The 25,425-nt window shown below is 51.5% G+C and overlaps 2 protein-coding genes across 2 annotated transcripts; one reads left to right on the top strand and one right to left on the bottom strand.

Moving 5' to 3' along the window:
- Window positions 1-1,329: 1,329 nt before the first annotated feature.
- NDUFB10 (NADH:ubiquinone oxidoreductase subunit B10) lies at window positions 1,330-4,380 on the bottom strand. Its single transcript, XM_075899831.2, has 4 exons — window positions 4,145-4,380; window positions 3,029-3,167; window positions 1,888-2,027; window positions 1,330-1,575 (listed from the first exon to the last, which is right to left on the bottom strand). Exons 1-4 carry the CDS (start codon window positions 4,290-4,292, stop codon window positions 1,475-1,477), a joined length of 528 nt encoding a protein of 175 aa, XP_075755946.2. The 5' UTR covers window positions 4,293-4,380; the 3' UTR covers window positions 1,330-1,474.
- Window positions 4,381-8,407: 4,027 nt separating this feature from the next.
- RPL3L (ribosomal protein L3 like) lies at window positions 8,408-24,102 on the top strand. The gene is made up of 10 exons (XM_006129285.5): window positions 8,408-8,558; window positions 9,635-9,827; window positions 11,479-11,647; window positions 14,550-14,685; window positions 18,330-18,516; window positions 19,789-19,949; window positions 20,712-20,813; window positions 21,403-21,498; window positions 22,323-22,442; window positions 23,989-24,102. Exons 1-10 carry the CDS (start codon window positions 8,556-8,558, stop codon window positions 24,040-24,042), a joined length of 1,221 nt encoding a protein of 406 aa, XP_006129347.1. The 5' UTR covers window positions 8,408-8,555; the 3' UTR covers window positions 24,043-24,102.
- Window positions 24,103-25,425: the final 1,323 nt, after the last annotated feature.

Raw genomic sequence — 25,425 nt, 5'->3', positions numbered from 1 at the left:
AAAGTGAATTAGGTTTGAATGAACAGCATGTAATAGGATTACCAAACCAGTTGTGATTAGTTTTTAGGAAGGCTATTGTTAAAAGGCAGAGCAAATGTAGTTAAACACTGAAGCCTCCCCTTAGAATCTCAAAGAACTGGTTTCTTTCAGCATTTCAGCTATGTCCAAACATACCATTGGGAGTTGGTGTAAAAATACTTATTAGTGGAACTTTGCATCTGACCACAGCTTTTTAAAAAAGTTTTAGACTAATGTAGACCATCTGTAGGAGCCACAAAAAATTAAGCCACTCTGAGGTGATAAGTGGCAAAGACAAATGCATGATTAAAAGCATATGAGCATTTACATTTGTAGAGATTGTACTAAGACTACAGGGCTACTCTTAAATGCAAACAATTTTCTGCCATTCAAAGGGATAATTCTTTTAATGCTTGACTGTACTAGTGACTCAGCTAGCCACTGAAGGTGTCAAAAGCACTTTGACAGTACACAATAGTCCAAAGTCAGGCTGGGAGAAGTTTAAAAAAAATCAGTAAGCATAGCTAAAGGTGCTCAGCTTCTAACATAAGGCGTTGCCTCAAAAAAATCTTTAGAAAATTAAGCATGTGTTTTATGGACTTTAAGATCCTCTGCAAACAGTAATACAAAATCTTAAAAGTTTCCTTTCATGCCAAATCACAGGTCTTCCTGGTTAGTTTATAAAGGAGAATGAATTTGCTTGCAGTCTGCTTCTGGTTAAGGATGTTAAGAGGCAGGTAACTCATCAGGTAGTCAATACAATCTGTACTGACTGCATGATTAGCCAATAAGCAGCTCTGCCTTTTAAAGGGGAAGAGCTGGCCTGGCTCTTACTGTATTTAAAATGCAGCAGGACTAGCTTGCTTAGTCCCAGCTCACCAGGTCAAGCAGCCCCTGTCCAGCGGGGATCTTCAACAGGGACCCCTTCCCCTCCACAGACAGGCAAGCCTGGGCCTGTAGTGTGCAGAAGCTGCTTTGTGGCAGCCTCCCCACTGCCTGTATACCCCACAGGGAGGTAAGGGAGCAGGCAGCACAGCAAAGACTGTTCTGGGGGGGCAGGGTTTAAGCAAGCTTCAACTTCTCCCCTGCTCCCCCACCCCATGCAAGCAGTCAACTAATTGACTATCTCCATATTCATGGCCACAGCACCTTTCTAGTAGACATGGATGTGCCAATTAAGGAAGGCTAGAGTGCTCTGCAGTGCAAGGATGGGTACCACCAATGTTTCTGCTCCCATTTCTTAGCAAAAATGGTGATAGTTCTGCAATACATTCATCTTAGCAACACTGAGGGCATCCCACATTTTAGAAGGTAGTTATTTAGCAGAGATGTTCTCTGCAATGCTTTAATTGTACAGTTATGTGATACAACTCCAGCTTCAGCATCAAGGTACATGAGCAGACTTGGTATTTTAAGGTATTCAGACCGTAAAATATTACACGGTGAGGGTTTGAGCTTAGGCTTCGGCTTGTGCCTGTGCTTTTCTTTCTGCAATCATTCTCTGTTTCTGCTTCATTAAACATTTTCTAGCATTTCCTGCTGCACCAAGATCAGCATCTAAAGATTAGAAGAAATGCTGTGAAGTATTCAGGCCTTTTAGCTTGATATCCCACTTAGGACTAAAAAAAGATTAATACCACCCTCCCCCCTGCTGAACAAAGCATAGCTACAAGTCTCAAAGGAATTACCAGGTTCTCTCTCCTCCCCTCCCCTCCCTTTTGCAGGAGGAGAGGGTGCTAGTCTCCAAATCATTAGATTTGGTAGGATATTAAGCATCCTCTTCTCTTGTGCCTGCCCCCCCCCAGGTCCTGTCAAAGTCAATCCTGAACATTTTTTCAAATAAAAGAGGCTTTAGATGGTTTTACTTACATCTGTCTTCATAGGCTTTAGCAACCTGTTCAAACTGCTTTATCTCCTGTGCACAGTTCTGAACAAAACTATGTCCTTCTCTTTGCTGGCAAGCTCCCATTCTTTCCTGAATTATCTTCACAATTTCCTCATCAACTTTCCTGTGTGAAAGATCAATGTGATTGTAGGCATGACAATAGCTTCCTGCAGCTGGAGAATATTGTAATAAGTTAAATTCTGGATAGAATAAGAGGCCATTTTATCAGCTGATTTAATATGGATACAATTAAAGGTAGAAACTAAGCAAAATCAAGCCCCAGAGAAGGAGACTCAGTAGTGATCTTTGGGTTCTACTCTGAGCCTAGTCCAGGCACACTGCAGAAAAGGGCACTTTTGTCAGGGATAGATGAACACCAGCAACTGCCCAATACCTGAAAAGTTTTTACAGAAGCTTGTTGGCTTTGTGAGCAGAAGATAAGATTCCTAAAGTGTAACAGGTGCTGGAGGAAACCTCTGTGGAATCTCTACTGTGATAAGCTATGACAATCAGACACAGGCTTCTAAATTTTCATGGGAAAAAATTCCATTGTTTGCAGCTTCAGAAGAAAGTTGCATACAAACCCCAAACAATCTACTGCAAGGAAAAAACAGTGTTCTCTAACAGACCTTTCTTCAATTGATTAAGTCTCCAACATCATTACAGCTATACTATAGATATTAGGGATGTGAAGGACTAGTCAACTACAGTGAACCCTCGTTTATCGCGGTAGATAGGTTCCAAACCCGACCGCGATAGCTGAAAATCCGCGAAGTAGGGACACCATATTTACGTATTTGGGGTCTTCATATATCGCGGCTATTTTCGAAATTTCCGGAAAATCCGCGATATATTTTCTTTTATAATAGAACTGTACTGTAATGAAAAAAGTCCGCGAAGTCGTGAATCCGCGATGGTCGAACCGCGAAGTAGCGAGGGCTCACTGTACCTGATAAGCAAATGCTTATCCGATAGCTGACAGAATAGTCGACTAGTCCCTAGGGCTGTTGCTATACTTCAAAGGCAGAGGTGCCCTATCGACTAATCGATTAGTCAATGCAAAATGCATCGACAATTCCATTAGTCAGTTACCCGATACTTAACATCCTCAGTAGATATACATACTTATCCCTTTTCCACTGTGCCTCAGCTTCAAAGAAGCATAAGTAGTCATCCTCCAAGCACTCAGTTAGATCGGGCACCCGGCGGTAGTTCCGATGATAGTAATAATATCTGTTCTTTGCGTGTTGCCGCTCCATCCATTCTGCAAGAGTCAACCACCACATTCATGCATCTTCAAGGTACCTTCAAACAAGATCTCCTTCAAACAGTGCTAAACACGAGTTGGCTAGAGCCAATTAAATCAACTACTGGGCACAGCATTGTTCTTGCTTAGGATGGAAAGCATACCTGACAAAAATTGTCTCCATAACCTAAAGTGACTTGTAAACCAGCTACCTTCTGTCTGTCCTATATGTCACTGACGGGACAGGAATGACTAATATCTGGTGATTGTCCATCCACCCACCCTCACTTTCCAGAATTAACTACAACTAGAATGCTTAAAATAGAACAAGGAGATACAGTAGCCACCGCACTAAGCTCTCTTAAGCCTCCCAGCACCAGGCCTGTTACCCGCCCTCGCTGGGTTACCAGCCTGACCGCATGGATCACAGTTGGAAACACACCAGGGAAGGGAGACCAGCACTGCTCGTGTGACCCGAAGCAGGAATCTCTCTCCCGCAATCAGTGCCCAGCGCATAACCCCGGGGGGCCACTCCGGCACGGACACCCACCGGGCACTCGCCCCAGAGCGCCAAGCCCTGCGCTGGGCAGAACACGGGAACCGCCAGGGCACAGAGCTGGGAACCCTGGAGCTCGGCGGGGACCTGGCAGCAGCGGGCGATGCCGATGGAGCCCAGGAGCGGTCCGGCGGGGGCGGCTCCCTACTGGGTGTCTAGAGCAGAGCAGCGGGCTCATGCCTGGCCCCACGGGGATGGACGGGCGCGGGGCCCCCAGGCGGGGGCAGCGGGGCCCGATCCGCAGGCCGGGGGGGGGGGGGGCGCTGCCCGGGGCCCGATCCGCAGGCCGGGGAGGGGGGGGGGGGGGCGCTGCCCGGGGCCCGATCCGCAGGCCGGGGAGGGGGGGGGGCGCTGCCCGGGGCCCGATCCGCAGGCCGGGGAGGGGGGGGGGGCGCTGCCCGGGGCCCGATCCGCAGGCCGGGGGGGGGGGGGGCGCTACCTCGGAAGAAGGTGACCGGCGCGTCGACGCTGAGGTTGTAGAGGCTCTGGACGATGGTGACCGGGTTGGGCAGCGAGGTGCGCGGCTCCGGGTCGGGGGTGCGGCTGGGCGCCGCCTTGTAAACCTCCGGGTCCCAGTCATCCGGCATCGCGGCGCGCTAACGGCTCCCGAGTCCCCTTCGCCGCCGGCCCGGACAAGATGGCGGCCCCCTACACAGGCTGGGAGGGGGGCAAAGGTCAAAGGTGACAGGGACGCATGCGCACTCCGAGCGGCGCCGCGCCGCGCTTCGAGAGCGTCTTTGTTTCCGGGGCGGACGAGTCCCAGCCCAATACGCATGTGCGGAGCCCGATGCATCTTGGGATATGTAGTTCCTCCCGTCGTTGCGGCCTGAGGCTCTTGGCCTTTTTCTCAGCGAGCCTTGCGGGAGGGCTGTTAGCTTGCAGCACGTGATCATATTAGAGCTTGGAAAGAGGGGGAGGGGCAATCCTCCCCCCCCCTCAAATGTGTTCCCGCCCCACCATGTACCCCTCGCGCCTTCCAAAAGGCGGGGTGGGGGCTGGAAATGGGGGTCCGTTCCCATGGAAACGGCAGGCCCCGGGAGGGCCCAGATGCCTGGAATGGGCCAGAGCCCCTGCCCCCCCCCTCCCGGCGAGCCTGGAACCGTCCCCCCCCCCCACGCCCCATTTGCAAAGAGCTTTGGCCCCCCCAGGAGTCGGCCCCAGGGCTCCTGCCAGCCCCAGCTCTGGCCCTGTGGGCCCCACGGCACAAACGCCACAAGCCTCTGACTCCCTCCCGGAGGCGGGGAACAGGGCCCTGCTACTGTATCTATTGGTCAGACTGGACTTCTCTACGGGAGAGTGTCAATGGACACACGTTGGATCTACGTATTATTGGTCAGACTGGACTTCTCTATGGGAAAGAGTCAATGGACACACGTTGGATCTACGTATTATTGGTCAGACTGGACGTTCTCTACGGGAAAGAGTCAATGGACACACGTTGGATCTACGTATTATTGGTCAGACTGGACATTCTCTATGGGAAAGAGTCAATGGACACACGTTGGATCTACGTAGTATTGGTCAGACTGGATGTTCTCTACGGGAAAGAGTCAATGGACACACGTTGGATCTACGTATTATTGGTCAGACTGGACGTTCTCTACGGGAAAAAGTCAATGGACACACGTTGGATCTACGTATTATTGGTCAGACTGGACGTTCTCTACGGGAAAGAGTCAATGGACACACGTTGGATCTACGTATTATTGGTCAGACTGGACGTTCTCTATGGGAAAGAGTCAATGGACACACGTTGGATCTACGTATTATTGGTCAGACTGGACGTTCTCTACGGGAAAGAGTCAATGGACACACGTTGGATCTACATATTATTGGTCAGGCTGGACTTCTCTACGGGAAAGTGTCAATGGACACACGTCGGATCTACGTATTATTGGTCAGACTGGACTTCTCTATGGGAAAGTGTCAATGGACACACATCGGATCTACGTATTATGGGTCAGACTGGACGTTCTCTACGGGAAAGCGTCAATGGACACACATCGGATCTACGTATTATTGGTCAGACTGGACTTCTCTATGGGAAAGTATCAATGGACACACATCGGATCTACGTATTATGGGTCAGGCTGGACATTCTCTACCGGAAAGAGTCAATGGACACACATTGGATCTAGGTATTATTGGTCAGACTAGACGTTCTCTACGGGAAAGCATCAATGGACACACATTGGATCTACGGAAAGAAGATACTCAGACGCCAGTGGCAGAACATTTCTGTTCACCTCACCGTAATCTCACAGATCTGAAGGTGGCAGTCTTGTCACAGGCCAGTTTCTCAAGTCAAATCCACAGGGAAAGCTTGGAATTACAATACATATGCAAATTCAATTCAATTAATTATGGACATAATCGAGAGATGGGGTGGTGGAACCCTTATCAATGAAGGTGCTAACTACTTTCTGAATGGAACAAAAGACGGGACTGTGCAGTACTTTAAAGACTAACAAAGATGGTTTATTAGGTGATGAGCTTTCATGGGCCAGACTGAAGTGGGTCTGGCCCATGAAAGCTCATCACCTAATAAACCATCTTGTTAGTCTTTAAAGTGCTGCACAGTCCTGTCTTTTGTTTCAGCTACCCCAGACTAACAAGGCTGCATCTCTAGCACTATTCTACTTTCTGAATGGTATCCTTCCTGCCTTATCCATCCACTGACTTTGATCTTTATCCACTCAGGTTTAGCACCCTTTCTCATGATACTTTATGCATGGAGGTAGGGAGGTGGGCGACAGAACATCTTTCCCCGTCCCCCTTCTCTTCTCTTTATTTCGAGTTTTCTTATCCTCTAATCATAACTCCGGTCATCTGAAGAAGTGGGCTGTGCCCACAAAAGCTCATGATACCATCTACGTGCTACCAGACCATTTGCTGACTCTCTCTGGGGAGTCCTGGCCTCTTTGCTGGCTCTGGGAGCCAGACGTGCAACCCAGGAGTCCTGCTGCCCCAGCCACAGCGCTGTCTCCACTGCCTCTGAGTTCTCCTGTGGTATCCCACACAGGCACCTTGCTGGATCCCATCCAGGAGAGCGCACGCTGAATTCACACACCCGCGAACACACCAGCCTGTGTGTTATGATAGGGTACCACCACCTGTTCAAGTACCCCCGTCAGTGGTACTGTAGCTTGGGGTGAGGGTAGGGTTATGCTTTCATCAAAGTCGAGGGCAGAATTCCTTCAGACCTCAACGGGGGCAGGATCAGGCCCTGGGACCATAGCCGCAACATGCCCACTACTTTCAGTGATGCTTTAGCTGGATATTGTGGTGACATTCACTTGTTCTGAGACGTGGCTGGGGCTATTTTTGAAAGGATTAAACCTAATCCAGTAATGATGCCTGTCGTTTTTTGTCCGCAGACAGGGGCTTTATTTTTATTACTAAATATAGAGACATGAGAAGATCTGGCATCTGTTGAGCTTGAAGTGGCTTTTCTGCAAACGCAGCCCCAAGCCAAGCTAGTAACAAAAAAACCAACAAAAAGCTAGTCTGGGTGGCATCCTATGAGACAGTTAATTTGCCTCTCTTTTTCAAATCACTTAGTGCAAATATCAGCCCAACATAGTACTGACCTACATTCTCTCCCTCCCTCCCCCAAAACATGTCCCACTTCTGCTCAAAGATGGGATCTTGTGATCTGCTGTTTGTAGGTCGACAAAAATTATTTGAAAATCAGAACAGTGTTGACCGACTCTCATATATCCTGTCAGATCCTGTTTGTCTCTGGATAGGCAGGATATGGCTATGAAAGGCCTCAACTAAAGTAATTAAAATGAGTAAAACAAACAAGGGCTATTAAATTTTACTTTACTGTTAGATTTTAACCTCTTTCTTACTGCACAGCGAGTTGTGTGAGCTAAAGCGCACCACAAATGTTGCCCAATGTCCTCTGTGGACAGGTCTAATGAAATATCACTTGAAGTGCTACTGCTGTGGAATAGATGCTGTGTCAGTGTTGCAAAATGAAAGGGCCAAAGAAATGCTTCCTTGCTTGCGATCTGTTGGACTGCCTGTGGTACCGTCTCTCCAAGTGGAGCAGCGAAAGCCCTCATCATTTGGGCTGAACAGAGTACAGGAGACAATACAGTGCTGGAGGGGGAGGAGGGAACCCTCAGATACTTGTGCTATCCGCACCTAGTGCAATCGATGCTTTTGGTCTGTTGAAAACCCTAGTCCTGTGATGAGCATTGCATGGGCTCAGGGCTCCATCTTCATGGAGCTCATTGCAAGATTGGGGTCTGAGCTCGGGATTTGGCATATTACGTAGCGGGATAGACACAGAATATTTTAACTGTCCTTTAGTGACCGTTCTAAATATAGTGCTGCTAAGTACAGGAAATCACACTACTGAGGAGGGGAATTTATCCCAGCCCCAGTATTACAAAGCAATCATAAATCCCCTTGGGGAGGATCTGGCCTAGCCCCATGTCCTTGGGGAGATGCCAGCCTGGGAGGCATGCCTGAGAAAAAAAACTCTGCCGGTAGTTATTTAGGAATGCAGGTATCTAGCGGGAGGTGACAGGCTGGTGTAAGTGTAGGTGAGGTCAGAATTTTGCCTTGGGACGTTGTGCTGAAGGTAATAATTGTAATTCCCTCCATTCACGCTCCGTTCGTGTGCGGTAAATTGAGACACTGGCATCTGACCTTTACCCCGTCCCAGCGGTTGTTAGAGTGAGAGCCTGGCCGATTTGCTGAGTATGAAATGAATATAGCGTTTCATGAAGCCAGCAGCTAAATTTGTGTCTTCAGACTGGTAAACATCTTAGGTATTAGACTGTAGAGGCACTTGGTGACTGCCTCGTTGTGCCGCTGCCCCGTGCCGAAGACGCCCCATGGTCTGTAATGTTCCCTGTTGCTGTCTTGTCGCTTGTGGGTTAGAACTTTTAATGGCTTTGGGAGACGCATTTGGCAGATTAACACATTTGAAACTGGCTTGAAATCAGCAAGCAGTTCCACTTTGGATTGGAGGATAAGTTTAGGGGAAAGGGGAAACGTGATACTGGCGTTCCCGAATAAACAAAAGGGAGTTGTAGCGTGTGTACGTTTATCCCTTTGCTGCTGGGCTGATTCTCTTAACCTCAGTCTGCTATTGTGAAAATTTCTCCAACTTCCTCCAATGGTGGTTTGCGGTGCCCCATGCAAATTCATGATTTTCTGGTTAATTCTCATAATTTGCTTGACAACGTTCATATTTGGCCTGTACATGCGCATGTTCTTGTTATGGTTTCCTTTTGTCACCTCCACCCTATCTTCCCATTGTTAGTTACTGCCATTGTTGGTGACTTGTCTCAATGAGACTGTCAGGACAGGAAGGCAGGGCCTAGCTTTCACTCTGGGTTTGTGCAGGATCAAACACAATGCTGTACAACCCCAGAGCGGACTCTTTACGTGTGGCTGTCACACAACTGAAGAATAACAATGAAGACCAAAGTGGGGCAAATCTGGAAAACTTTGTGGTTCTCTTAGCAGAAAGAAGAGCAATTGTAGTCACAGTGTTTTATTTAGCAAATCCTAGTCAGCAGTTCTCACAGAGGCTTGAATACTTGGACACAGGATGGGGATTACATTTATAAACTGGAAGTTTTCCCCTCTGTTTCTGGAAAGGAGGGAAAAATAATTTGTGACATTTCTGTCTCACGTCTGATTCGAAGACTTTGACATTATTCATCCCATCCATCTATGTTTCTGTGGACGAGATACAATTACAGCTTTAGTAATTCAATTCTTTTTTTATTTCTAAACATCCTATGTAACAAACTGCTGTCCCAAAATCTGTAATCTACACAGTACCGATCCAGCACATGCGGAAGTCCAAAGATTGCTACTGTTATCAATCAGCATTAGATAGACCTAGAGTCTTCTGGGTTTGAAGGTAAAATGGAATCCTTTTTGTTTCCTGCCTTTCCCCCAGTCCCACCGCAAGTTTTCGGCTCCCAGACATGGCCACCTTGGCTTCCTCCCTCGTAAGAGAAGCCGTCGTCACCGAGGGAAGGTGAAGACCTGGCCCAAGGATGATCCCAGCAAACCAGTCCACATGACAGCCTTTCTGGGCTACAAAGCCGGCATGACGCACACCCTGCGAGAGGTTCACAGGCCAGGACTGAGTAAGAACCTTGGATTGAATCAGCTAGGTCGAGTCCGGGAAAGATTAGAGGGCAAAGTCTCCTATGGTTGGCCAGGATGGATAGCTCCTGGGGTTTGGAAATAGGTTGTAGAGCTCTTCCTCTCTAAACGGCTATTGCAAATCCAAGTTAGGTCCCCAGTGACCAAAAAGCGTCTGGCCGCTGTTCAGAGGTTCTTACTGTTATTCTTGCCCTGTATCGTAAGCCACCAGCGCAGCTGGTATTAGTTAGCTCCTGGCTGGCAGAGAAGCCAAGCGGTGAATGGCCCATGGAGGGGTAACTTCTCTCATACTCTGCAAGTGGTCCCAGGATTGGGGTGGGGGAAGTGGTAGACTTGCTTTCTGGGCTGTAGACAAGGCAGGTCTCCAGTGCTGTGCCGCTGGCCTCTCATCTACTCTAAGTTAGTTTGCCTTTGCTGCAGTGGTGTAGCGGGCGGAGGGGGGGCAGGAGTTGCTCTTGGGTGCAACACTGGGGGGTGCCAATTTATCTGCCAAAAGTGATGTTGTGGAGTTTGCTCCAGCTGCTGGGCCCCCAAGTCTCTGCTGCCTTCCACCCGCTCGGTGGCAGCTGTCTGCAGGTGGCTCATTGCGCCGCACGCTGCAGGCCGAAGAGGGGTAGGAGGGGGGTGGAAAGTGGGAACAGCCCTGGCAAGTGCTGCTGCATGCTCCCCTCCTCCTCCTCCCACTTATACCCTGGCTCCTGGGACCTCGCACGCACACGGCTCGCATGCAACCAGCTTTCTCCGGTTGCGGACGGTCCTGCGCCCCCTTTAAAAAGCGGCACCCACCAGGATCCCTCCCCTCCCCCCACCTCCCACCCTCCTCACGCCAGTTATATGGTGGTTCATGCTGGGCGCCAACGGCAGGAGGGGCTTGGCCCGCACCGGGGAAAGAAGTTGCAGAGGAGACTCCGAGGACGGGATCTAGACACCAATACTCCTCCCCTCCCCCCACGCGGGTGGGCAGTGAGGTGTCCCGGCAAGCGGGACAGGCACGGGCGTGCACTGCTGGGGGGTGGAAAGGACTGGTGGGGGAGCGACAGTGAAATTACCGACTGCAAAATGCTCCTGCAACAAATGATTGTAGGGCACAAATTTTGCCTTTGCCCCTGGGTGCATAACACCCTCGCTACGCCACGGCTTTGCCGGGACATGATGTCGTTGGAGGTGCATCGGGCACCGCATTCATTGAGAAGTTCTGGCTACTCGTGGCTTCCCGGCCCTGCAAGAACCTGGTGCTGGTTGCTGCAGAGCACAGTCGACTCCAGAGAACTTTCTGGGTGTCTGGCTGGTGAGTCCTGCCCACATGCTCAGGGTTTAGCTGATCGCCATATTTGGGGTCGGGAAGGAATTTTCCTCCAGGGTAGATTGGCAGAGGCCCTGGAGGTTTTTCGCCTTCCTGTGTAGCACGGGGCACAGATCACAGCTAGAGGATTCTCTGCATCTTGGGGTCTTCAAAGTATTTGAAGGCTTCAATATCTGAGAGATAGGTGAGAGGATTATTCTAGGAGGGGTGGGTGAGATTTTGTGGCCTGCACTGTGCAGGGGGTCGGACTAGATGATCATAATGGTTCCTCCTGACCTTAAAGTCTATGAGACTCCCATTGAATTTGCTGCTCCTCCCTTTGCTTTCAGAGGTGTCCAAGAGGGAAGAGGTGGAAGCAGTGACGATAGTGGAGACTCCCCCTCTAGTGGTGGTTGGGATTGTGGGATACATAGAGACCCCCAGGGGCCTGAGAAATTTCAAGACCATTTTTGCTGAGCACCTCAGTGATGAATGCAGACGCCGCTTCTACAAGAACTGGTAAGACTCTCTTGGCGCGTGAGTTTACGGGGCGCTGGAGCAGCGTTGCTGTTCTAGAATGTCTGCTCCCCCCCTCCCCAACATTAGCCGCAGAAGGCTCTCCACTTTGGAACCCTTCGCCCATTGGCAGCCACCTCTGGGGCAAGAGGCAGCAGCTATTTAATTGTGCACCGCTGTGCGACACGACAGTTCTGGCGACTGTGAATACGCATGTGCACACACACATTTCAAATTAGTTTAAGAATCGTGCAGCGTTATTGGGCTCCATGATGCGGCAATGAGTTCCGCAGGTTAATTAAATACCGTGGAGGTGGGGCCTGATTCTGCTCATCATTGGAACCGATTCACCAAAGTAACTCCATTGGAATCGACAGAGTAATTCCAGTTGTACGTGAGCGTAAGCCAGGCCTGGGCAAGAGGCCGTGGGCGGGCCGGATCTGGCTCACTGAGCACTTTCATCCAGCTCCCAGCAGCTCCCAGCCTCACTGCTAATGCTTGGGAGCTGCCAGAAAGGTGCGAGCCCTTTAAATAGTAGGAGTTGAATGGGCTCAAAGCTCCTGGCTTCGCTGCTAACACATCACCTGGGAGCTGCTGGGGAGGTGTGCGCCCTTTCAGCTCCTGCTATTTAAAGACCACCCCATTTTTGCCCGAGGCCCTGCTCCTTCTGGGGCAGCCCGCAACCACTTCTGGAATTTGTGAAGTGGCCCCCTCCCCACCCCTTAAAAAATGATTGCCTGGCCCTGGTGTAGGGATGTAAAAGAGCAGTCGAATAGTCATCTACCCGATAAGCCTAGGCTTATCAGGTAGTCAAATTGACTACTCGCATTCCCCACCTCCTTGCTGCCTCTATATCAGAGGCAGCAAGTTGGGGGGGGGGAGCAGGAGCTGGTTCTGGGGGAGCTGGCTTAAAAGCTGGTTCTCCCAGCACCGTCTCCGCCTTTGAAATGTAGCAAGAGCCACCTGTGGATTTGTGCATTTCAAAGGCAGAGGCGCAGCATTTCCTCCAGTCCTCCTTTGCGCAGGTTCCCCACTGCGCCTCTCCTTTTGAAATGTAGCAAGAGCCAATCACGGCTCAGTTCCCCAATCGGGCACTCAGAGTGTAAAAATGAGGGCCAGCTAGCAGAATAAACTCTGTAAGAACCTGTCTCTGTAACTCCCAGAGATGAATTTGTCCGGTTTCAGTTTTCCTGAGACCCAAAAGGAAGACGATCGGTCGCTGCCACCACCTTAGTGTAATGAAATAAAATACAAAATAAACCCTTTTTCCAGGGAAGAGATCACTTGGGAATCCCTTCCCCAAGGCAAAGCTCTCCCCCCCCATTCCAACTTCCATTTTGCTTGGAGTTGAGAAAACAAACAGAGGGAATCTGCAGAGAACAATGGGGCTCTGCTTCTCCTGGTAATGTAGGCACGGAGGTTTAAGGACACACAAATCAATCAATACCCGTTAATCAAAACGAAAAGGAAAACACTTTTATCATCAAACCAAGACTACTATTGCAAGCATAGCAAATGACTGGGTGTTAAAACAGCCATGGAGTGAAATAGACTCTGGGAGAATCCCTAGGCTGTAATCCTTAAATTACAAAAGAGACAAACAATTAACCAGCTCAGACATAATTTCCAACCCCCGCAAACAAGGAAAACAATAAAACCTGATGGACTAACTAACCTTTTCCCTACTAACACATTTCAAGGAGTCCATTCCTGGGAAAGCCCGTCTTCCTGTTACCTGGGGAAAAACTGCTCTGATCTCAAAAACAAAGGAAGAGAGAGAAAAAACCCTCTCTTTTTGAAATTCCTATCTGCATTTCATTGGCTGAATGCTGGAAGCCCCCTCTCTCAGGTGCAGCTCCAGAATTGCTTAACCCTTTCCTCACTCTTCAGGTAAGTCCTTAGCAGCTCCTATTCATGACAGAGCCGCCTGTGGCTCTTGCTACATTTCAAAGGCAGAAGCACAGCAGGGATAGTGAGCTCGCTCCCCTCTTATCAACTAATCGAGTAGTTGATTAATCAAAATTTAACATCCCAACCCTGGCGTAAGCTAAAGCAGAATCTGGTCTGTGGTCCTTAGGCACCATTTTAGAGACTAACTCTTCAAATCTCAGGGTATGTCTACACTACCCCGCTAGTTCGAACTAGCGGGGTAATGTAGGCATACCGCACTTGCAAATGAAGCCCGGGATTTGAATTTCCCGGGCTTCATTTGCATAAGCCGGGCGCCGCCATTTTTAAATCCCGGCTAGTTTGAACCCCGTGCCGCGCGGCTACACGCGGCACGGAGTAGCTAGTTCGGATTAGGCTTCCTAATCCGAACTAGCTGTACTCCTCATTCCACGAGTACAAGGAGTACAAGGCTGTTATAAGGAGGAGGAGGAAAATGTGTTCTCTTTAATGTCTAATGACAGGACAAGATTCAATGGGCTTAAATTGGAGCAAGGAAGGTTTTGGGTTGGACATTAGGAAAAACTTCCTACCTATCACTGGACTAAATTGTCTAGGAATTCTCAATCATAGGAGATATTTAAGAGCAGATAAATAGGCATCTATCAGGGATGATCTAGCCAGTGCTTGGTCCTGCCATGAGGGCAGGGGACTGGACTCGATGACCTCTTGAGGGCCCTTCCAGTTCTTTGATTCTCTGATTCTCCATATAAAATTCTGCCAGAATATCAAGTTCTGTTGGCCCATTCCTGCCCTTTCACTGTTTTCTCCTCTGAGCTCCCTCTACTGGTCTGATGTCTATGGCGCTTGCTCGCCTCAGCTGGGGGCAGTGAACCCTGGGTGCGTGGTGGTTCCAGCAGCACTGAAGCAGCCCCGCCACGCACATTGTAGTGCGGTTTGGTGATTCTGGGCGTCGTTGTTCCCATCTCTAGCATCATTAACGGGCTCCTCTCCGTAGGCACAAGAGCAAGAAGAAGGCCTTCACCAAGTACTGCAAAAAGTGGCAGGACAAGGACGGGAAGAAGCAGCTGGAGAAGGATTTTGCGGCCATGAAGAAGTACTGCAAGGTCATTCGAGTCATCGTGCACACCCAGGTCAGAGACCGCACGGGGCGTGGGGCGCCCGGTGACCCTCCTGAGTGGGGCGAGGGCTAGGAAGCTGGGAGCAAGGGAGAATTGTGGCATGTGTTGTCACTGAGGCTACATCTACACTAACACGTTTTCTTGGCAAAAAGTATGCTAATGAGGGACTCATTTGCATGAGTCTCGATCTCATTTGCATATTTCCTGCCAATCTGTTTTTGCATTAGGGGCTTTTGCACAAAAACAAGCAGTATGGATGTTTTCTTTTTGTGCAAAACCCCCTTTTTCCGCAAGATTGGATTGGGCATACGGAAATATCCACATTGCTTGTTTTTGCACAAAAACCCCTAGCGCAAAAATGGATTGGCAGAAAATAGGCAAATGAGATTGTGACTCATGCAAATGAGTCCCTCATTAGCATATTTTTTTGTCGAGAAAACGCGTAGTGTAGACGTAGCCTGAAAGGTGACCGGGAGGGCAGGGGGGTTGTGGGTTGGGAGGAGGAGAAGGCCTCTTCTCGCAGGCTGGCGTGGCAGGCAGGTCGGGGGTGGGTGGGGGTGCTGTATGTCAGTGGGGGGGCCGCATGAGTGGCCCTCCTTCGCCTCAGTGGGGCGCAGCAACCCGCGACTCACTGGGGTTCTGCACTCTGCCCCCTTCCCACCGGTGCCTCTTGGGGCACCGGAGCCATGCCCTTCCTACGCCTCCCCCCTCCCTCCTAGCACCTTTGGAGCACCGTGAATCCGCTGATTTGCATCTCGGCTCCTCCCCCTCCCTCCCAGAGCTGGAACAGCCGCCCACGGCCAATTGGCTGTGTTCCAGCTCTGGGCGGGAGGAGGAGGAGCCGAGACGTGAATCAGCAGATTCACAGTGCTCCAAAAGTGCTGGGGGGGAGGCCTAGGAAGGGCAGGGCGCCGGTGCCCAGTGCGCCAGAGGCATGTGGGGGAGGAGGGCGGACGGGACGGGATGGGACAGGATGGGGGGCACAGCTGCAAGTTGCCCCCTTCCCCCGCCGTATATGCCCGCTGCAGGAGGTGCATGCTGATCGTCACAGCCCCTTACCAAAGAGCAGCCGTGCCCCTCTGAAAGTGCCAGGGGAACCCGATGGGCACCGTGCACGTCTCTGCACTGGCGTTCGCCCAGGCGCCTGGCACGGACACCCCGACTGCTAAGGGTGCCTTGGGCCGGGGGATTTAGCACCTGCTGCTACTCAGGGCGCTGGAGCAGCCCCACATCTTGCAGTGGGCAGCGCCAGGCTTGTTGGGAGGGAGCAGGCCATGCTCCCAGCCCCCTCTGTGGCCGGGGTAACCCTGGCAGCCTGCAGGGCCCGCTGGTTAGCTCTCAAATTAGCAACTGGTGTCAGGTGATGGGGTAAAAATAACCCGGTGCCGGGCTGCAGGGAGCGGCTTGCCAGGTCTCTGCGTGTACTTCCACCTATTAGAAAAGAGCATAGCCCTTTGCGCATAAAGCCCTCTCTTCCGACACCCTACCGTAAATCTTCTTGCGCAAGCGCAGGCGGGCAGTGTGGACGCTCTGCGGGTTCTTGTGCAAGAACCCGCCAGTGTAGACATAGCCAGTGTGTGCTAATGCATGCACCCATACCTGCTGTGCGGGTCAGTGAGAATGCCTGTGCTTGCACTCGGCGAGTGTGAAAGGGTGGGTGTGTGACCGAGAGGCACAGCAAGCACTGGCAAGAGAGAGTGACGTTTGCTATACAGCCCGAGAGAGCCAGTTTTTAGCTCATGTGGTAGAGGCACATGGCGTTAGCCCCTAAGGTCGCAGGTTCAATCCCCCCTATGGCAGAATGGCTTTACAGGTACATTTAGGTGCATATGTAGGCTACGGGTGTGTTCAGTGCATGGGTAGAGGTTGTGCTAGTAAGAACGTGTGTGCACATTTATGCTGTGTGCGGGCATGTTCAGATATACAGGCAGTCCCCTGGTTGCATGGATCCAACTTACATCGGATCCCTACTTACAAACGGGGTGAGGCAACCCCGCACTAGCTGCTTCCCCCCAGCAGACTAGGGAGACACGAAGCTAGCACCCCGCCCCCACAGCAGACCAGGGAGACGCAGAGCGGCTTTTCTCATCAGACACCTCAGCTTGAGAATAAAGGACTGAGGGAAGTGAGGTGTGGGAGAATAAAACTGAGCTCTGGAGAAATGTTTGGCTAGAGTTTCCCCTACAATATGTACCAGTTCCGACTTACATACAAATTCAACTTAAGAACAAACCTACAGTCCCTATCTTGTACGTAACCCGGGGACTGCCTGTAGATGCGTGCACATGTGGGGGATTTGTGCGCCGTGAAAGTGTGTGTGTGTGTCCTTAGCGAGTGTGGGCTTAGTGCGGGTGTGTGCTCAGCAATTGTGTGCCCTGGGTGTGCCTCAGTCACACAACAGCCAGTTCAAAGCCTGGAGGGTTGATTTTCTGGGGGACCCTCTAGGGTTTTGCCTCTCTTGGTTCCATTCTCTCTCTCGGGCTGACTGGTCCCAAGCTGCAAGGGCTGGAGACAACTCCCTTGAGCCCTGTTCTAGCTGCTGTCTGGGCCGGTGGCAGGAGAGTGAAGCCAGGTGCTGCCACCTTACTTCTCTCTTCCTCCGTGGGTGAGTGCCGGCTTCCCCTGCCCCAGCCAGGAATCTGCAGCCAAGCCCTGAAATGCCACGGTTTTTCTGCTGCAGAGACAGCACTGTGTGTGTTGGGAGGGGCTTTATGAGCACCTGGGCGGAGACTCGCTAGACTCAGAGGCTACGTCTACACTGGCATGATTTTCCGAAAACGCTTTTAACGGAAAAGTTTTCCGTTAAAAGCATTTTCAGAAAAGCGTCCGTGGCCAATCTAGACGCGCTTTTCCGCAAAAAATCCCTGATCGCCATTTTCGCAATTGGGGCTTTTTTGCGGAAAACAAATCGCTGCTGTCTACACTGGCCCTTTTGCGCAAAAGTCTTTCGGAAAAAGACTTTTGCCCGAACGGGAGCCGCATAGTATTTCCAGAAAAGCACTGACAATTTTACGTGAGATTGTCAGTGCTTTTGCGGAAATTCAAGCGGCCAGTGTAGACAGCTGGCAAGTTTTTCCGGAAATGCGGCCGATTTTCCGGAAAAACTTGCCAGGCTAGACACAGCCAGAGGGTATGTCTGCACTGCCACCCTAGTTCGAACTAGGGAGGCTAATGTAGTCATTCGAACTTGCAAATGAAGCCCGGGATTAAAATCTCCCAGGCTTTATTTGCATGTTCCCAGGCGCCGCCATTTTTAAATGCCCGGTAGTTCGAACTCCCTGCCCGCGGCTACACACGGCACGGGCTAGGTAGTTCGAATTAAAGCTCCTAATTCGAACGACCGTTACTCCTCCTGCAATGGAGTTTTGGAATTAGGAGCTTTAATTCGAACTTGTTCAAACTAGGGTGGCTAGTGTAGACACACCCAGACAGACTGAACTGCAAACAGGCTGCGTGGGCCACTCTGCAGCAGTCCCCAGTCTCCTGGCAGAGCGGCGCACAGGGTCAGCTGCATTCCCGGGTACCGGTGTACGAGGAACGGGAGTGGGGGAGCTGGCCCTGTCGCCTCCCCCCCGCGCTCAGGGGAGCACATTCCCCTGGGAGCACATTCCCATCCACGGGGCGGGGTGTCATTCCTTGGCCTCGCTGCCTCGCAGATGAAGCTGCTCCCCCTGCGTCAGAAGAAGGCCCACGTGATGGAGATTCAGCTGAACGGCGGGACGGTGGCTGACAAGGTGGACTGGGCCCACGAGAAGCTGGAGAAGCAGGTCTCCGTGCACACCATCTTCAGCCAGAACGAAATGATTGACGTCATTGGGGTGACCAAGGGGCGCGGGATGAAAGGTACGGGTGGAGGGTCATTGGCTTGGCATGGATCCTCTGGAGAGGGTGGGTAAAGGGCTGCTTATACATTGCATGGGCATTGTGCCATGGGGCCTCCATGATGCTCAGGCGAGAGGCAATTTTTGAGTGGAATGAGCACAGGACTGAGTGTCAGGAGACCTGAGTTATAATCCCACCGCTGATACCAATTCATTCTATGGCCCTGAGCCATTCACACGCCCGCTCCGTGCCTCAGTTTATCCATCTGTAGCACAGGGATAGTGACACTGGCAGCATATTTCGAGGGCTTCAAGGTCTGTGGATGAAAAAGCCATACAAGTACTGAGCATTTAATATTATTAGTAGTAGTAATTGTTTACTATTCTGTCATTATCAAGGCATGGCTTCTGGACACCCCCCCTAATGAATAGTTAATGGTAATTAACATTTTAACACAGTGAGGAATCCATGCATCATTGTGAATAATTAACATTGATGCGTAGAGGTTTCACCTTGTGTGACATCTACAGGCCAGGAAACAGACTCCAGTTTATTTCGATTGTACTTAAAAAAACAAACAAAAAACCCCCCAGTTTTTGGTGTTAATGAAATGCCTGTTCTCAGAGCAAGCTGGGTAGAGGCAGTGACAGTGTAGGCAAACCCTCCCCCCCCCCCCCCCCCGCACACTGCAAACCTGGGAGTCCTCTTCTGGCAGATGAGGGGGGAGTTCATTTCCGGTTCCCGCGTTTCATCCGCAGCCTCACAGCTGTGATGACCAAAAATAGGGACCGTTGGTGCCAGTCGTGATGGCTGTCCTCGATGTCCAGGCTGAGCAGCAGCCGGACTGAGAACCCCTCGCTCATTCCACCAGGGGTGCAGGATTGTTCCCCATCTGTCTGCTCTGCTTCTAGCAGATTTGGTTCCGTGTGCCTGGTTCAAAATCCCCCCTTGCTAGTTATGGGCTTAGTTCCGGTGGGAGCCCTCGGGGCGCCGGGCCGGCTGACATGAGGAACCCAAGATAAGGACAAAAAGGCATTTTGGCACTGGCAAAGCCAGTGTGTGCGGGAGACGCACTCCAGTGCAGTCAGGCGAATGCAAAGCGAGTCTGGGTTTGTCCCTGGGCCCCTGACTCCGAGAAGGGCTGTTTGCTTCCGTCCGACACACCGTCGTCTCGTTGCCTGAGATGCAGCGTGAGACAAACCCCACAGGCATGTGCCCTGATTTCTAGCTTGGAAGCAGCCCCCCCTCCTCCCACCTGGCTCCTCTGACAGTCGGCCTGTGCTGCGTCCCTAGGGGTGACCAGCCGCTGGCATGCCAAGAAGCTCCCGAGGAAAACCCACAAGGGCTTACGCAAAGTGGCCTGCATTGGAGCCTGGCACCCGGCCCGCGTGGGCTACTCCATTGCCCGGGCTGGCCAGAAGGGCTACCACCATCGCACGGAGCTTAACAAGAAGGTGAGGCACCACCGCGACACCGCCCAGGCCTGGCGCAGCTTCTTCCGAGCCCCCTTCCCTCCTCCGAGCAGCTCGCAGCCAGGCCGGTCGTTTCAGGGCAGGAGGGCCTGTAGGGCTTGGTTTGGTGTGATTTTATCATAGCGCCTAGAAGCCCGAGTCACCAACCAGCGCGAGGCACTGTGCAGACAGAGATGATGCATGCCTAGGCGTCAGCTCCGTGGGTGCTGTGGGGCTGGAGCACCCATAGGTGCCAAGATCCCCCCCTCCCTCCACACACCAGCAGCCCTGCTGACCTACCTCTCCCCCGCCCTCCCAATGCTTCTGGAATACCACAAACAGCTGATTCGTGGTGTACAGGAAGCTCCAGGAGTGAGGGAGGAGCAGGGATGGGGCACGCTTGGAGAGGGTGGGATTGGGGCAGGGACAGGGCTTTGGGAGAAGGGGTGGGACAGAGGTGGGGAGGGCCAAGCTGGGATGGAACATGGCGGGGGAGAGGCTTGGGAGAAGGGGTGGAGCAACGGCAGGCCTGGGGCAGAGTGGGAGGTCCAGGAACCCCCCGGCTGGAGGAGAAATCAGCACGGTGGTCTTTCTCCTGTGCCTAGGGGTGGGGACGTACTCTACTCACTGCCCGCTCGCATCTGAGATGAGCTCGTGAATTTTTCCCCAATCGGACATCTCTAGACCTTGTGCTCAGTTTGTGAAGCTTTGTTTGTAACTGTGGCTTAAAGCCGTTGACTCCATTTCGTCTGGGCCGTCTCCCAGATTTACCGTCTCGGCCGCGGGATCCATGTAGAAGACGGCAAAGTGGTGAAGAACAATGCCTCCACGAACTACGACGTCACCGAGAAGACGATCACGCCGCTGGTAAAAGGGCTAAGGAAACAGAAAGTGGTGGGGCTGGAACTGGGACTCTGTTCCTGATTCTGCCACTGACTAGAGACGTAGCCCTGGGCAAGTCACTTAAGGGGCCTGTTGGGGAAGAGCTGGTTTGGAACTATTTGTTCTGGCCACAGCAAATTGTGATTCCTTTCCTTTTTTTGTTTTGATTTTAGTAACCAAAAGCTGCAAACATCTGCTTTTCCACACCCAAAAAAACAAGACGTTTTCAGCTGGTGTTTAGTGCCCTCTGGGCTTTTGATTTTTCAGCAAAACCCCAGAAAAATCTCCTCAAAGTCGGAAATGTCAGTTTTGACAAAAAGTCAATTTCCCATTAAAAAAAAAAGGCTTTGAACCAAAATTAGCAGCCTCTTCTACAATTTGCCCAAGTGGACAATGAGGCCAATAATATCCATAGATCTCACGGGCAGGCTGCTGGGTGAAAGACCAGGGCAACGCGTATTGTTAGTTCATAATGGGGATTATTAGTAACAACGAAATAACCCCCCCACTTTCCTAGAGAAAATGTCACTTGCTGATGCTTATCCGTTAGCCTCACCGCTGCCTTTGCCCGCAGGGTGGATTTCCTCGCTATGGTGCAGTTAACAACGATTTCATCATGCTGAAGGGCTGCGTCGTGGGCACGAAGAAACGCGTGCTCACTCTCAGAAAGGTAACTCCTCCTCCTCCGCCCCCCCCCCCGAAAGTAAGTGCCGAGGCTCTGCATGAGTACGGAAGGAGCTGACTTTGCAGTGATTTGCAAGGGGGCCATTTCCCGGAGAGGTTGAATAGAGTTGCCAGGCCGTTCTCGCTGACACTGTATTTCCAGTTTCAGATCAGCCAATTGTCTCTACCTTAGGAACGGTTTTAGCTGGAAGCCGTCCTGACACACACTGCTACTGGAATTAGGAACTGGAGGTCTCTGTTCATGGGGCAGGGAAATGGAAACTTGGCCACAACACTGATCACGAATGAGGCAAAATGCTCTAAGGACCCGTGCTCTTTGTTTCAGTTCCAAGTGGGAACTGAGAGACAACGGCACTTAAAGTTGTGCTACTCTAGAGCCATGTCTACACTAAACGGAAGAGCTGAACTGCCGTGATCGATCTTCTGGAGTTCGATTTAGAGAGTCTAGTTAAGACATGCTAAATCAAACTCAGAGTTGTTGGCGGTCGGTACTGCTGCTTCTGTGAGGAATAAGGAAAGCTGGCAGGAGTGTTTACTTCCATCGGCCTCCTGCTGTGGAGATGGCAGGGGAACTTGAAACAAGGGCCGTCGACTCCAGCTACGCAATTAACATAGTTGGAGGTGCGTATCTCGATTCAACCTTGCCTTTTAGTGTAGGCCTGGCCTGGGTGTCTCTGGGAGGAAGCCTCTATTGCTGGAGGGATTAGCTAACGGACATGCGTGACATGGCTTAACTCTCCCCATCTCACAGCGTGCTTTCAGATTTCTGGTTAAATGTAAGGCTAATGTTTGGTGACTTTTCCTCTCCAGTCCCTGCTGGTCCACAGCAGTCGACGGGCCATGGAACCCATCGAACTGAAATTCATTGACACCACTTCCAAGTTTGGCCACGGCTGCTTCCAGACTGCTCAAGAGAAGAGAGCTTTCATGGTGAGTTAAGTCTCCGCTGGCTTTACAGTCTGAGGGCTGGGTTCTCAGCTGGTGCGAATTAACCTCGGTCCCTCAATTCCAAGGGAGCTACGCTGATTAACACTAGCTATGGACTGATCCAGAAAACAAGGACCACCAAATGAACACACAGGACTGCCATGCACAAGAGGCAGTTCGGCAGCCAGAAACCATACTAAAGAGGGAACAGGATGGTTGTGAAAGTCACACAAGCCAGCCAAACCCAGCAAATAATATACCATCTGGTCAACCAGTCCCCACTCACAATGGAATGCTTTCAGCAAGCTGCTAAATTGGCAGCTTCCTGTTGGCCATATGGTGCCTTTCATTCCCAATGGTACATTTCTTTGATTGGGTTGGATTGCCTTAAAGGTTTAATTTTTTTAAAGGTCAGGCTAGATTTGGCCTCATGGTTGGGATGTTGTGTGAATAAGCTGGTAAATACCCAAATCAGATACATTTTAAACATCCCAATGGAAGCATGTTTATAAACCAAAAATACCCCCAAACTCTCACACAGACAGATATTCCCTTTGCAGCCCAACTGCTACCACCTGGTGCTGTGGGATCAGCTGGAAAGTGCAATTGACTAGATACTGAGTGGATCGGATCTTCCCCCAGAGTGTATCAGCATGGCTCCATTGACTTCCACGCTGCACCGATTTAAATCGGGTTTGGAGCTGGCCGATAGACTCGTCTGTTTCATGTGTGTTTAACGTCTCTCCAGGTCAGAAGAGCTGATTTGGTAGCGTAATCACATTGATTATCGTCATTATAGCAGCATGACGTGACCTGGTAGATGAGGGTGGGTCAAGAGACTTCTCTATACAATCCCCTGCCATGTTGCACATGACAACTCCAGAGCTCAGTTTTGGAGCAGAAGGGGTTTCCGTGCGGCCTTCCAGCCAGACTCAGAATCTACAGCCCTACACACCAGCCTCCAGCCCTGCGGAGAGTGGCATAAAGGGGTTTCACAGTCAGCCCTTCTGACCTGAAGAGAAGTTAAACACGCGTGAAACAGACGAGGCTATCGGCCAGCTCCAAACCCGATTTAAATCGGCGCAGCGTGGAAATCAATGGAGCCATGCTGATACGCTCTGGGGGAGGATCGGAGCCACTCAGTATCTAGTCAATTTCACTTTCCAGCTACCAGACCACCTTGACGGGCTCAGTAGCAAACCATACCAGCCAGCTTTCCGGGCTGCCCAGCTAAGCAAACTGCTGGGTGAGGGCCTGGCAATTCATTGCCCACATTCCTGAAGGGTTAGGAGGGTTTCTAGAGACCACACTAGGCAGCTGCTGCCGTTCGGGGGAGAGCTGAGCGTTAGCAGCCAGGAGACAGAAATGAACACTCAGTGTCAGAAGCCGGGCAGCAAAAAGGGGTCGCATCTGAATAGAAATCCCACAGCATCCCCCTCGCCTCCTGCCTCTCTAGGGAACCCGTGAAAAAGGCTTGTAATATGGATCTTGAACTCACCATCTTGTGGCAACGGGATCTCTTATTCCCACCATTTCACTTGTGTTTTAGGGCCCTCAGAAGAAACACCTGGTGAAGAAACCGGAATCCCAGGAAGATTTGTAGGGGATTGAAATACACATGGCACCTTACCCCGCCACCTCCAATAAAGGGACATCAAACCAAGCCTAAACCACTCCTCTGGTGCCGTTCCTAACCAGCTTAGACCAGCCTCTGTAAAAAGGGTTTGACATCAGCCAGTCCCAGTGTCTTCTCCCCAGGTGTTGATATCAGCTGGGCTGCTGAGAGGACAGTCCTGGGGAAAACTGGCCCAGTGAGATGGTGATACCTGGACATGCCTTTTCTTAGCTGAGCTAGTTAGGGATTAGGCATGTGAATGGGTAATCGGTTAACTGGTAAGTATCACCCTAGCTGGCCTATACTTACTGGGAAGCGATTAACTGATAACCAGGAGCAGCTCTGTGGGGTTTGGAAGCTGGCCTCTCCCACGCAGCGGGGCTGGGAGCAGGAGCAGGCCTCCTCGCACACAGGGCTGCACAAGAGAGAAGATGAGAGTGTGTGCATGAGAGAGAGAAGGTGAACGTGTATGTGCACAAGAGAGGTGAGTGTGTGTGTGTGTGAGAGGTGAGTGTGCACACACAAGAGAGAGGTGAGTGTATGCACACGAGAGAGATGAGTGTGCGCACGAGAGAGGTGTGTGTCCACGAAAGAGAGGTGTGTGTGTCCACACGTGAGAGAGGTGAATGTGTGTGCGTGCGTGCGAGAGGTGTGTGTGTGTGTGTGTGTGTGCAAGAGGTGAGTGCATGTGTGTGCAAGAGAGGCGAGTACGTGCACACGAGAGAGGTGTGCACGCGTGAGAGGTGTGTGCACCCACAAAATAGGTGTGTGTGCAAGAGTGAGAGCGTGCACGTGTGTTTGTGTTTGACAGAGAGGCAGGGAGAGAAGAGCGAATCAGGATGTCTGTAACTGGCAGCTGTGTCTGGACACACAACAGTGAAGTTACATGGCCCTCGTGCCGGGTCCTGCCGGCCGTAGGAGGCAGGAATGATGGTCCCAGTCCTGAGGAGAGGAGGAGCGTGTGCCCATCAGCCTGGAGCAGCAGAGACGGGATCCACGGCCCTGGTCCTGGCCTGCTGGCTGGGCAATAGCCGTCGCGGGGCTTCTGCTGAAGGCGGAGTGTGGGGAAAACGGCCATTTGGCTGGAACCAGGCAGCAGCCGTGGGCGAGGGGCTGAGACGGTCACATGTCGAAATCCACTGGCTGGCAGGCGAAGCTGGGGCAGAGGGCAGGGAGGTGGGGGCGATTCCCCCGACACCGAAGGGGCTGGAGCTGGCATGTGCTGAAGGGATGCTAAGGCACCCGCTACAGGTAAGGAGATGGGGTGAGTCCTGCTGTGGCCCTAACGTAGGAGGCGTCAGTCTCTGGAACCTGGGGCTGAGGGTAGCTGGATAACCACCGCCAGTGTGCACAGGGCACCTGCTGAAGGTA

Source organism: Pelodiscus sinensis, chromosome 15, assembly GCF_052426305.1.
Source record: "Pelodiscus sinensis isolate ZL-2025 chromosome 15, ASM5242630v1, whole genome shotgun sequence".
In the NCBI taxonomy this organism is placed as follows: Eukaryota; Metazoa; Chordata; order Testudines; family Trionychidae; genus Pelodiscus; species Pelodiscus sinensis.
Note: the sequence above shows the minus strand (reverse complement) of the source record. Positions and strands in the feature narration are given on the sequence as shown.